The sequence below is a fragment of the Pinus tabuliformis genome, chromosome 9 (assembly GCF_031772625.1).
Source record: "Pinus tabuliformis cultivar Carrire ecotype Pingquan chromosome 9, CPIR1, whole genome shotgun sequence".
NCBI lineage: Eukaryota > Viridiplantae > Streptophyta > Pinopsida > Pinales > Pinaceae > Pinus > Pinus tabuliformis.
The window spans coordinates 121517350-121530398 of record NC_142307.1 but is presented as its reverse complement, the minus strand read 5'-3'; the positions used below and the strand labels follow the sequence as shown (position 1 = coordinate 121530398).

Here is a 13049-nt window from a genome sequence, read left to right as displayed (position 1 = left end):
GTTGCCATCCTTGAGGTTGCCATCCTTGAGGTTGATATTGATATTGATGTTGACCTTGGGGTACATATTGAGGCTGGGGTTGACCTTGAGGTATGTATTGCCCTATAGGAGCGTACTGACCTTGAGGTTGCCCCCCAGACACGAATGAAGTACCTTGAGGTTGCCCCCCAGGCATTAACAGAGGCTGCCCCCCAGGCGGTAATTGGCCACCTTGAGGTTGGGAAACGGGAACTGAACCTAACATCATGTAAATGTCTCCTACACCCAATGGTACATTACCACTGTTTCCAACTAATAACCCATGATCAACAGGTTGAGGAGATGCTCCTGCAAAGGTACCTGAAAGAGATTGATACCCAGTAGGAACAGAAGGACCGCCATGTAAAAAAGATTTAGGACTTTGTGTAAACACGGACGACTGACCAGACATATTTACAGGAGTATGAATACCTCCAGGTGGAAAAGGAGTACGAGGTGTAGAAAAACCTAGCCCAAAGTTGTCTAAATAATTGGTTAACGAAAGGTACCAAGTAGTACTTCTAGGAGGACTGTAAAAGATAGATTCACGCTCCCTTAGATCAAGGGAAATTTGATCTTCAGGATCAGAGACGCCTATTTCTTCCTCTGGAACAAGTTCTTCAATAGCAATCAAACCAACAGGAAGATTTTCGGTGATAATTCTTTCTATTCTCGGTGAATCAGGAACACTAGGAGTCGGAGTAACAGGTTCGGATATTTCTGGTTCTTCGCTTGTATCACTAGCAGACGAAAAAATACCAACAAGCTCAGAAACTGTAACAGCTTCGGGATTATAACCTGTCTCTAATCTTTGGTAATCTGGATGGACCACCAAGGAAGATTCTCCTTCTTCAGGTGAACCTACTCTACTGCCACTAGGAGGAGTTACAAGGACCTTTAAACCTTCTAGATGACTGGACTCGTCTTGAGGAGGTTCACCCCTAAGTCTACGGGATCTTCTCAACAATTCGGCCACAGAAACAACTTCAGGAGACTGGCCCCGAAGTCTACTGGACTGTCTCGGTAATTCCGCCACAGCTAAAAACTTTTAACTACTACACACGAAAACAAAATAAAATTTCAAATCAAACCACCTAAAGTCTCTAAAGAACCAAACAAATTTGAATCACACGCCTAAAGAATCTAGGGCGTCAAACCAAACACAAACAGTAGTCTTCCGGACCAAAAGCGCTAGTTGGTGATGAAGCCCAACCTCGCTGGATTCGGTACAGAAATGGCGGGTGGAACAGTTACCCCGGCAACCTGCTTAATGAATAGACTGGACCAAGTTCCTCCACTTTAACCGTCTCGAGTGAAGTGAACCCCCCAGAAAATCCAAGTGAGTATAGCCGGCGTCTGCTCCAGGTACAGTGGGACCTTCCCTCCACCGTCACCTCGGTAGAATCCTAAAGATAATGGCCACTAAGGTTACCAACCGCAACAAATGCACCTAGGGGAACAGTCTAAACTCCGACAGCACTCAAGGGCAGAGTAGCAAGCTCAATCCCCTTGCCGGCTCCTTGACAATAATCCAAGGTTTACCGACAAGTGACCCCTGGCTCCTCGAAAATGGTTAATCCGAGGTTTACCGTTTGTAATACGTGCGTGTCTGGCGTCGTTCCCAACGAGGGGGGAATGATCCCCTCATTGGTTCGGACACGAGCTCGTGCTTCTCCTTTAAGAGGAGCTTTCCCAGAGTACAAGTGATACAATTGGATTTATTCTATCACAAGATAAGCTACTTGTTTGGTTTTTTTGTCTTGGAGAGTTAATTACTCACCTACTCCAAGACACTAGCCTGATCTAAATTGGTGTTTCAGAGCCCTAGTAAATAAAAGTTACTATTTCAATTTTACTTTAAGCGTTACTTTTATGGTTTTTCTTTAAAGTCAAAAGGTAGTGGAAGTGAAACCAATGGTGTGTAGACTCGACTCCAACCACTACAAATATGCACCTAAGATGATTTACGCTACTTTGCTTTTTCAATGAAATTCTTAACTAAGAGAGTTGAGAGAATGCAAATTTTAGAGAAAACAACTTCCTTAGAAAAGACAATCAAAGAAACAATTCTCTTTTTCTTTTCAAGCACACAAACATGACCACTCTTTACTTGCACGAAAAACTTTTTTTCTTTCAAAACTTTCAAAGCTACTTTAAACAAAACTTTTCAAAGGAGATGTTTTTGTATTTTCTCTTTTTAATAAAGCATATAAACCTATCTTAACACAAAATAATCTCAAAAGCTACAAAAACTATGAAAACTTGACTCACAAGCAAATCAAAAGAGAAATTACTCTAAACAAACCTAACAAGGCAAAAGCTCACAAAGATGATTCTAGGTTGTTTTACTTGATCAAAATCAAATCAAGGACCAGCTAATGCAGAATCAAAAGACTAGTCAAAACAAAACTCAAATCTTTTTGTTCTTTTTGTAAAATGGAATTCAAGACTTAAACAACAAGCACTTCGAAATTGGCCCAAGAGACAACTCAATGGTAAGTTGCTCTCACAGGTAGACTTTATGACAGGTCTGACTTCTTAGAATGCTGACAAAACCAGAGAGATCTAAGGCTTGACAACTCCTACCGCCAAAGTCACTACAAGACCTACTCAAAATCAAACCCTAGGGCTTATACTTCGATGAAATCCACTAAAACACTCAATGCTATCGAAACAAGTTCAGGTGAAGATTCTTGGCAAGGGACTAATGAATCTGGGCAGAAAAAACTAAGAAAAAACAAAATCTAAGAGCAAAAAGTGTAAAAAATGGAATTTTCTCAAATTTTGGCAGGGGACGCAGGCAACCCGTTAGCACAGGTGCGGGCCCGCTCTGTGCACACAGCAAAAGTGCGTCCAGGGACGCACTGTGCAGCACTCAGAGGGTGCGTCCTACTGAAAAACTCAAGAAAAACCAAAATAAAACTAATCCTAAGCTAACCCACCCAGAGACAGAATCACAGAGCCAAAACCAGAAAAATAAACCAATTTTCTCAAAGCAAAGTTCACATAAAGGAAAAGACTTTTCTCATCAATGGAATCCCCAGTGGAGTCGCCAATTTGTCACACGGAATCGGTCAAAAGTGCGGACACAAACGACCTTCCTAGAAGTCTAAGACATTCTAATGACAAACAAGACAAACTATAACTATCCTTCTCTAAACATGCATTATGATATGAGAAATCAAGTGTTTCGTTCTTACCTTTGTCCAAACGCTGTTGTAGAAGTCCAAGCTTTGTTGATCTGGATGAGCTCCTCCTTTTCTCCAAAACCTGCAATCACCAACAGTCAAACAATTAAATAGCACCTGATTATAACATAAAACAAAGCATATTCAACATATAGACCAAGGAGTACATGAAATAACCCATAAACAACAAGTTATTGAGAAGAATGGACCAATTTGCATTAAAGGTAATCAAAAGGAACCATTACAACCTGAGCCTTGGTGTTGTGCAAGCTCCTTCCAGGGTCCACAAGAGTCTTCCTCTACTTTGACAAAGCTCACCCACTTCCAAATAGAACAAGCAAAGATGGCAATCTCTCCTCACAAGCTTCTAAATGGGAGTCCTAATTCCTGCAGCATTTACCCTTAGAAATGTATAGCTTTCAACCTCCCTCCTTCTGGCCCAATGCCTGTATTTATAGTGCTCAAGAGGAAGTTAATCAGGTCCACCATCAATGGGATAATCCCCTCTTTGGATGGGATCACTCCCTTATTGATGGGATAAGTTCCTCTTTGGTAGGGGTGCATGAACCATCTGGAGGCGCTCAATACACGTCGAACAACCTTCTAGAATGCTCTAGAAATGACCACAAGTAAGTTTTGAAGATAAAACTTGCGCATTTTAACCTTTTCAGAGGGACGCACCTGCCCCTTTAGATACAGAGCGTCCTTGGACGCAGACCTCATGAACAATAGGTGCGTACCCGCAGGCAAGGTTTGAGAGAACCTGCGTACCCAAAGATAAACAAATTTATAAAGATTTTCTCTCTTTCTTGGAGTTTGACATGGATATCAGAGGCATAAGACTTGCTTAAGAGGGTAGTATGACTGTTGATAGAGCCATACCAACTGTAAATAGCCATGGTGACATTTTTTAGTGTAACACCAGGACAACGTGAGAGCAGAGTATGTCCACGAACCTATGCAAACACGGTGAAACCGAATGAATTCACCTAGGTTCAACTTGGGGAACCATAAGTTTGTAATGGAGTTTCCTGGTTCGAAGCATAGGTAGCAGAAGCATAGGCAGGTGCAGGAGAGACAGTAGTTTACCATAGGCAGGTGCAGGAGAGATAGTAGTTTACCCCTAAAACCCTAACCGGAGGCGTTACAAAGATACGTTACACTCGGCGAAAAACCAGTGAAATGCTATTATTTATTGTAGCAAATGGAAGGAGCTATATAAGGGTAGTTCCGGCAACAAATAGGGCTATCTACATAGAAATTAGAGCAATAATTAGGGAAAATTTAGTATTGCAGGCGAGCTCTTGTTTTTGGGTTTCTCGTCTCATTTCAGTTCTTGAAATGGTGCATCCTGCGCAGATGTTCAAGAACAGATTGCAAGAATATGCACAAAAGAACTCTTTGCCATTGCCTCTCTATGAAGTTGTAAATGAGGGCCAAGACCATCTTCCGCAATTCAAGTGCACTGTAATAATCAATGGGGCAAAGTATGAATCCCTTCCTGGTTTCACCAACAAGAAGGCATCACAGAATGCTGCAGCTAAGGCAGCTGTCGAAGATTTGGAATCGCAAGGGTTGATTGTTGAGTTCAAAGTAAGTTTCAATTCTTACTCAAATTCTCAAAATCTTTTCAAATGCTGGTTTTGCTTTCTATTTTATATTTCTTTTTCTGTTCCGAGTTTGTTTGCAAATTTAATGATTTTGATTGAATATGGTGGAGTATGTTATAAACTTCCTTTTATTTATTTGCTGACAACCAAAAAGGAGAAAGTACGGCCTAAAGGTATCCTTGCGGAAGTTGTTACAAGGAAGAATATGCCGCCTCCGAGTTATCGTTTTACAGGGATTTTTACAGCAATTGTGGTTGTTAATGGGGTTTCCTATACTGGAGGTCCTTCAAACAATCAAAGGGACGCTCAAAACAAGGCTGCACTTGAAGCACTTCAGGCAATCGACCCCAAGGCTGCATTTGAAGTACTTCAGGCAAACGACCCCCAATATTGTGAGTTGATGTGGATGGAGAACTAACTATTTGCATTCTTCTCGGCTATCCTTATGTAACTTCTAATATCCTTACATTTCTTTTGCTCTCAACGATGCTATATGTTACTGATCTTGCCACTGTTCCATTGGAATCTCATGTTAGGTAATTCGTTATCGCATGTTGAAGTTAATGCGAAGAATGATTCCAAACAGCCAACTGCACAACCGGATAACTTGGCATCTGATAATCAGCTATTAGAAGGAACTGAATCTCAATCGGCGGGAAATGGTCTAGAAAAGTCAATTGTCGACGGTGCACCTGCTCCTGAAAAGGACTCAGAGAAGACAGATGTGGAGAATGCATGTGCAGCTGGACATGGTATAGAAAAGACAAAGGTGAAGGATGCCCATGAAGCCGGAAGGGGAATGTCAGATATAAATGATGCACATTCAGTGTCAGCCCTGCAGCCTCATAATCATATTCAACAGGATCCTTTGTCTGCACAACAAGAAATGGTGCATCCTGCGCAGATGTTCAAGAACAGATTGCAAGAATATGCACAGAAGAACTCTTTGCCATTGCCTCTCTATGAAGTTGTAAATGAGGGCCAAGACCATCTTCCGCAATTCAAGTGCACTGTAATAATCAATGGGGCAAAGTATGAATCCCTTCCTGGTTTCACCAACAAGAAGGCATCACAGAATGCTGCAGCTAAGGCAGCTGTGGAAGATTTGGAATCGCAAGGGTTGATTGTTGAGTTCAAAGTAAGTTTCAATTCTTACTCAAATTCTCAAAATCTTTTCAAATGCTGGTTTTGCTTTCTATTTTATATTTCTTTTTCTGTTCCGAGTTTGTTTGCAAATTTAATGATTTTGATTGAATATGGTGGATTATGTTATAAACTTCCTTTTATTTATTTGCTGACAACCAAAAAGGAGAAAGTACGGCCTAAAGGTATCCTTGCGGAAGTTGTTACAAGGAAGAATATGCCGCCTCCGAGTTATCGTTTTACAGGGATTTTTACAGCAACTGTGGTTGTTAATGGGGTTTCCTATACTGGAGGTCCTTCAAACAATCAAAGGGACGCTCAAAACAAGGCTGCACTTGAAGCACTTCAGGCAATCGACCCCAAGGCTGCATTTGAAGTACTTCAGGCAAACGACCCCCAATATTGTGAGTTGATGTGAATGGAGAACTAACTATTTTCATTCTTCTCGGCTATCCTTATGTAACTTCTAATATCCTTACATTTCTTTTGCTCTCAACGATGCTATATGTTACTGATCTTGCCACTGTTCCATTGGAATCTCATGTTAGGTAATTCGTTATCGCATGTTGAAGTTAATGCGAAGAATGATTCCAAACAGCCAACTGCACAACCGGATAACTTGGCATCTGATAATCAGCTATTAGAAGGAACTGAATCTCAATCGGTGGGAAATGGTCTAGAAAATTCAATTGTCGACGGTGCACCTGCTCCTGAAAAGGACTCAGAGAAGACAGATGTGGAGAATGCATGTGCAGCTGGACATGGTATAGAAAAGACAAAGGTGAAGGATGCCCATGAAGCCGGAAGGGGAATGTCAGATATAAATGATGCACATTCAGTGTCAGCCCCGCAGCCTCATAATCATATTCAACAGGATCCTTTGTCTGCACAACAAGAACATTTGAAAAAGGAGACAAGGGATACCTATCAAGACAAAGTACATGGATCTAAGGGGATGCAGCAAATCAGTCAGGAGCTCGATCTAACTGAACCCATCAGCAAGAGGAGTAGAAGTGAATCTGAGAATGCTGAACAAATTTCTCAAAAAAAGAAAAAGAACAGAAAGGAGACTGATAGCACAGCTTGACAAAGCCTAGAGTGTGCATTGTCTCATTCTGGTATAACACAGTGAAAACTTTCTTCATATTTCCAAATCATTGATTTTTGTCTCAATTCTTGAGCTATTTCGTTTTATTGATTTTAGCATAGAAGGACATTTAGTCAGATTTATTATATTTATAGGACTCAGATTTCTCAGAAACCTCATCATCTTGAAGTTGAAACAAAATGAACTCTTTATGGCTGTTACTCTTGCTAAATAAATATATCACGAGTGCATATCATATATTTCCTTGTTTTGCAATGACCCAAGAAAAATCTGTATAAGATGATGCAACATCGCAAGGTCATTTTGCAACAATCTGTCATGTGATTTGGCTTGGTAACCATGATGTAGTAGCTATTGATTAACATTTTTTCTTGGTTCTATGATTACTTTGTTTCAATAGTTGTGAACTATGGAATTTTCCGTTAGAGGTTTGGTTAATCAGCTAACATGAATAAAGAATATTGACTTATATATGTGTATCGTTTTCTTTAATTCCAACGTTTGAATTTCAAATTAGAAATTGGGTTCCTGTTCATTTATTTTCTTCTTGAAGCATAGAGTCCTAGATCTAATAGGGTGTACCATAGCAAATTCGGCCGAATAGACCTAAACGATCCAAAACTTGGGAATTTTGATTTGGCCTTTGAATAATTCACTATAATTCAATTCGTTTGGCATGTGTTGCATGGTGCAGCATTTTCCAAGAAGATCCAGTCTTTCGAAATAGTAAAGAATGCATAATCTCAGTGCCTGTGTCATGGAGATCAACTTATTCTCAAGAACAAGAAGCTGATGCAGAGCCCTGTGATACCATATCTGACGCTGGACTATGCTTATCTGAGAGGATTGGTGATTGGTAGCTGGAATTTTGTCTATTCTCCAACATGCTGCTTGTCCCTAGAATGTTGTTTGTTGCTCCAGTTTTGTGTAACTGTATAAAGAATATGATGTTTACATATTACTTTGCACTTGGCTTGTACATTCTGCTGCTTGGCCCGTACATCCTGGAATGAAACTTACAAAGTTTTGTTGCCTGCTGCTTTGCCCATATATTCTGGAAGGAAACTTAAAGGATTTATAGTGCTTTTAAGTGGTATATTCTGAGCTTTTTTCCCAATTTTCTACTGGACTTTTTTTGTAATTGTATTGAATTTGTCCAAATTTGAATTTGGTGAGTACTCTGCTGCATAACATATTTCCATTCCGTTCTCCACTAGAATGGCGTTGCGTACATGTAGCATACAGGATATGTATGCTGCGTACCATATTATGCTCTGAATATTGAATCATATTAATATACTCTAGAGTCCTTGTTTCTATGATCCGTCAAAACTGCTATAGCAAAAAACATTGCTCCCTTTTCTCATCTTTTAGCATTTGGGAAATAATTTTGCCGGACTTCATTTTTTTCTTTGTCATTTTAGCTATCACAAGATGCTTCTCAAATATGGATTTTTAGCATTCTAGCTATCACTAGAGTAGTTACTAGGAAATGCCTTTCATTCCTATAAAGATGGTTTTTTCCAATATCGATCTCAAGTATTATGAAGTAAAGCTCATTTTTTTCTTATAGATTTTATAAACTCGTGAATGTCAGTGAGGTTGAATGATAGTTCGCTTTCTTTGACATAATGATTGTCTAGAGTCTTGAAAATATCTCTTATGGGATACCATCTTGGCGATATAGCAATTTAGCTCTATTGCTGAAAATGTTTAACTTGCATGTACATGGAAAATTACTACCTTATCTGAGTTGATAGAAATATTGAATCATTTCACCAAGGTAGTAATTTTATTTGTGCTTTCCTCCACTTTCCTCTAAGCCTGTTGCTTCTTCTTAAAGGTTGTGTACTAGTACTCTCTTCTTCCATACTCTGTTTTCCTTTTTCTTTCTTCTTGGCTGTAGTCGCTTGCTTTCGAAGATGCACTAGTCTCAGACAATACTTGATGGTCTTCTTCTAAAGAAGATTCTGATGATTGGTAGACATCCTCTATGTTTCTTTTCCCTTTCAATTTTCTCTGTTTTCTATCCTTAGTTCTTTCCTCCCTCTCTTTTTGATCAACTTCTTTGGTTTTGCTAATAGGAGGGTCTTGAATTATTGCACTTTTCTCCTTTCGCCTACTCCTTCTTGGTGTTTTTGGTGTATTGCTTTCAGGTGCCTAGATGGCTCTTGAAAGTAGTTTCTCACCAAAAACCGTTCCCAGGTATCCCTATTTTTCTTTAATTGGTCCTCAATTAAAATTCTCACAAGCCCATGATGATACAAATAAGGTTCTATGTCTTCTATGTTCTTTTGGACTGTTGTGCACATCTTTTTCAAGCTCAGCAATAAAAAGTAGGGCAGATTGAGGGTTTGGTTCTCTAAAAAGTTCATCAATAACCGAGTGTGATACATGTACATTGCCCCAAAACGGCCTTCACAGGTAATGAACTTTTGAATGATTAACAGTAAGCTGGCCCACTCCTCTTTTAAAGCATGAAAATGAATTCCTCTTGTGAATACAGTTACGTCCATACCTGGGTTGCGTAATATGACTCTCCAAGCCTGCTCATCCAAACTCTTGTTCTTGAACTAGCGTTCACCTTCCTGGAGCAGGTCTATAGCAGCTCCTATGGATGCTTTGGTGACTGTGAACTTAAGGTCCCCAATTTCCACCACCTGGCCGTTAAAAGACCTTGCAAAAGCTTTTGTTATCTCCTTATTGTGGCCCTTAAATTTTTGAATGAAACGTAGCCATTTTGCCTTCTTCAGTAAGTCTTTCACTTGAGGGTATCCTTCTAAGAACTTGGGCCCTTCCGGTTCTGCCCTCAATAACCGACCCATCCTTTCTTCTATTTGAAATTCGTCTACGTGTGAGGGGTTTAGCAAGGTAAGATGGCTAGGTTACGGAGTTTATAGAGAAGAACACAGTGGCTCAATTGGCTAGGTTACGGAGTTTACTGAGTTTATTTTTCTTTAATTGGTCCTCAATTAAAATTCTCACAAGCCCATGATGATACAAATAAGGTTCTATGTCTTCTATGTTCTTTTGGACTGTTGTGCACATCTTTTTCAAGCTCAGTGGCTCAAGATGGCTAGGTTACGGAGTTTACTGAGTTTATTTTTCTTTAATTGGTCCTCAATTAAAATTCTCACAAGCCCATGATGATACAAATAAGGTTCTATGTCTTCTATGTTCTTTTGGACTGTTGTGCACATCTTTTTCAAGCTCAGCAATAAAAAGTAGGGCAGATTGAGGGTTTGGTTCTCTAAAAAGTTCATCAATAACCGAGTGTGATACATGTGCATTGCCCCAAAACAGCCTTCACAGGTAATGAACTTTTGAATGATTAACCGGTAAGCTGGCCCACTCCTCTTTTAAAGCATGAACATGAATTCCTCTTGTGAATACAGTTACGTCCATACCTGGGTTGCGTAATATGACTCTCCAAGCCTGCTCGTCCAAACTCTTGTTCTTGAACTAGCGTTCACCTTCCTGGAGCAGGTCTATAGCAGCTCCTATGGATGCTTTGGTGACTGTGAACTTAAGGTCCCCAATTTCCACCACCTGGCCGTTAAAAGACCTTGCAAAAGCTTTTGTTATCTCCTTATTGTGGCCCTTAAATTTTTGAATGAAACGTAGCCATTTTGCCTTCTTCAGTAAGTCTTTCACTTGAGGGTATCCTTCTAAGAACTTGGGCCCTTCCGGTTCTGCCCTCAATAACCGACCCATCCTTTCTTCTATTTGAAATTCGTCTACGTGTGAGGGGTTTAGCAGAGGTAAGATGGCTAGGTTACGGAGTTTATAGCTAGGGTTTCCTCGGTTCCAAAATTGCAGGAGGTGTTGCAGGTTTCCTTGGTGAGCACGAAAGGCTATAAGAGCCCTCATCTTGAGTTGTTTCGTTGCCCTTAGAGATATTGTTTCACTTCACTTGGAGGACTGGATAATCTCATCATGCAACATATATCATGAACAATAGTTCTCTTGTTGTCATCATGTATCAAATGAAACTTTGTCCCAAACTGAGTGAGAAACTCAAAATGGAAACCTCTAATGCCGAAGCGGACGACAGCTGCTAAGTTTTATAGATGTCAAAACACATTTCTAGCCTAGACCACTAAGTATGAACATTAATGTTTCAAATTCTCCTTATATTAATTGATAGATTTTAAAGTTGATCTTGGAATTATGTTTCGATTTCAAGGCCTTAACAATGTTACTTGTTCTTAAAATGCAACTAAATGATGAAATGAAATCCTTCAATTCGATAAAAGTTATCTATGTAGGGAAGAAAATCACTAAAATCATGCATCAAAGCAATGCAAAAGTGCATCCATGATAATCTTCAAACGCCAAATGCAAAACATGAAGTCTAATCTTTCATATGATAATCAAATGCAATGCCAAAACAAAAAACCTTAAAGCGAAACTACCTTAAGATATAATGATGATTTTTTCTTTTCACTTTAGTGCAATCAATATAATCTAATGCAAAAAGTAAAAGAGAATAAAATCAAGCCAACAAACATGAAAATCTCTTTCATAGTAATGATTTGAATGCAACAAAATTGCTTCGAAAACTATGAAAAGATAACACTTTCACTTTCACTTTTTGAAACACAAAATCAAAGCAAACAATTCCTTTCTATTCAAATGAGACAAACAATTTGTAATCTATTGTTTCTGAAATGGAACTCAAGTGAATTTCACAATATCTACTCAATCTAACACTAATGAAACCAACTTAAGACACAAGAACCAAAAGTGATCTGCAAAGGATGTCCAAACACACAAAAGACTCTTTAACACAGGTAATTGATCTCTGATGAGAAGACCAACGAGCGGATGAAGGATGACCTAGAAGACCTAGAAACCCTAAAAGGCTAATCAAACTTCAAACATACTCAAACCAAGTTAAGAGGTGATTGCAATCAAACAATAAAAGAGTCAACTAATATCACACTGGTAAATCATTGGGAGAAGGCAAAAAGAACTGAAAACAAGAAGACAAACCCTAAATTTCTTTAACTTTTGCAATCATTGCACCTGTTAAGAGAAAAGCAGCGATCATCACTACTGTAATCAACAAATCCGTGATATCGTCGCCACTGTCAGGGCTAAAACCGCTATTGGCAAGAAAAAAAAAGAAAAAAACACAAAATCTTCAAGAACAACTCAAATAAACAACCTTCAAGCATCTACCAAAAAGTGAGGCTAACTACAAACAAGCAATGAAGTCTAAGAATGAATGGTTGATCAAATTCGTCAAAAGACAAAGTGAATAATTAAAAGGAAAGGATCATATGCTCCCCAGCGGAGTCGCCATTTTGTTGACAAGGTTAATCCTCTTTGCGGACAGAGACGATCCCTCTAGCCCAATGAGTGGGTCCATCAACTAAAGTGACAATAAACTAGACATCTTCCTAGGTTATAATTAAAAATAAGAACCAAAGAGATGGCCTACCTCGGTCTGATGCTATTCCGATTTCCTTTGTTGAGGGCCTCGAACTACTTGTGTCACAGACTTGTTCCTACTTCTCTCAGTGTTTATGTACCTGCACAAGTGATCAAGAGACAACAAAGAATTCCAAAACCAATAGCAAATCCAATAACAACCTACTTAATTGATCAAGGAATGTCAACCTAAATAATACATGAACATATATATTTTGGGAAGATGAAGCAGCAGTTGTATATCATTAAGTGATCCAGGTCCGGGTGTGATAAAGGACCCTTCCAAGACCTTTTACTATCGTGATGTGTTAAATTGCATTTTTAAAAGAATATAAATGAATACATCTACATGCTGTAAAAAAGAGGAACATGACAATCATCAACACATGAAAACATAATCCATTGATAACGGAGTTCGTCTAGGAGGGACTACGTCTCTGGGCCCCGGTGTCAAGATGATGTAGGTCGCTGCATTAAGTGTTGTCAATAGTGATGATGTACATAAGAGATGATGTCGTTATCATACAAGGAAAATGCCCTCATGCA

The 13049-nt window shown here is 39.3% G+C and overlaps 1 protein-coding gene across 1 annotated transcript; it reads left to right on the top strand.

The window, feature by feature from the left end:
* The first annotated feature begins 4462 nt into the window (after window positions 1-4462).
* LOC149147385 (uncharacterized) lies at window positions 4463-8048 on the top strand. Its single transcript, XM_089441816.1, has 6 exons — window positions 4463-4799; window positions 4971-5208; window positions 5353-5954; window positions 6126-6363; window positions 6508-7077; window positions 7762-8048. The coding sequence occupies exons 1-5, from the start codon at window positions 4548-4550 to the stop codon at window positions 7044-7046; spliced, it is 1869 nt and encodes a 622-aa protein (XP_089297942.1). The 5' UTR covers window positions 4463-4547; the 3' UTR covers window positions 7047-7077; window positions 7762-8048.
* Window positions 8049-13049: the final 5001 nt, after the last annotated feature.

Coding starts and splice junctions, on each gene's coding strand:
- LOC149147385 (XM_089441816.1), top strand. CDS start 4,548: ATGGTGCATCCTGCGCAGATGTTCAAGAACAGATTGCAAGAATATGCA. Junction 4,800..4,970: donor GGTTGATTGTTGAGTTCAAA/GTAAGTTTCAAT, acceptor ACAACCAAAAAG/GAGAAAGTACGGCCTAAAGG. Junction 6,364..6,507: donor GGCAAACGACCCCCAATATT/GTGAGTTGATGT, acceptor ATCTCATGTTAG/GTAATTCGTTATCGCATGTT.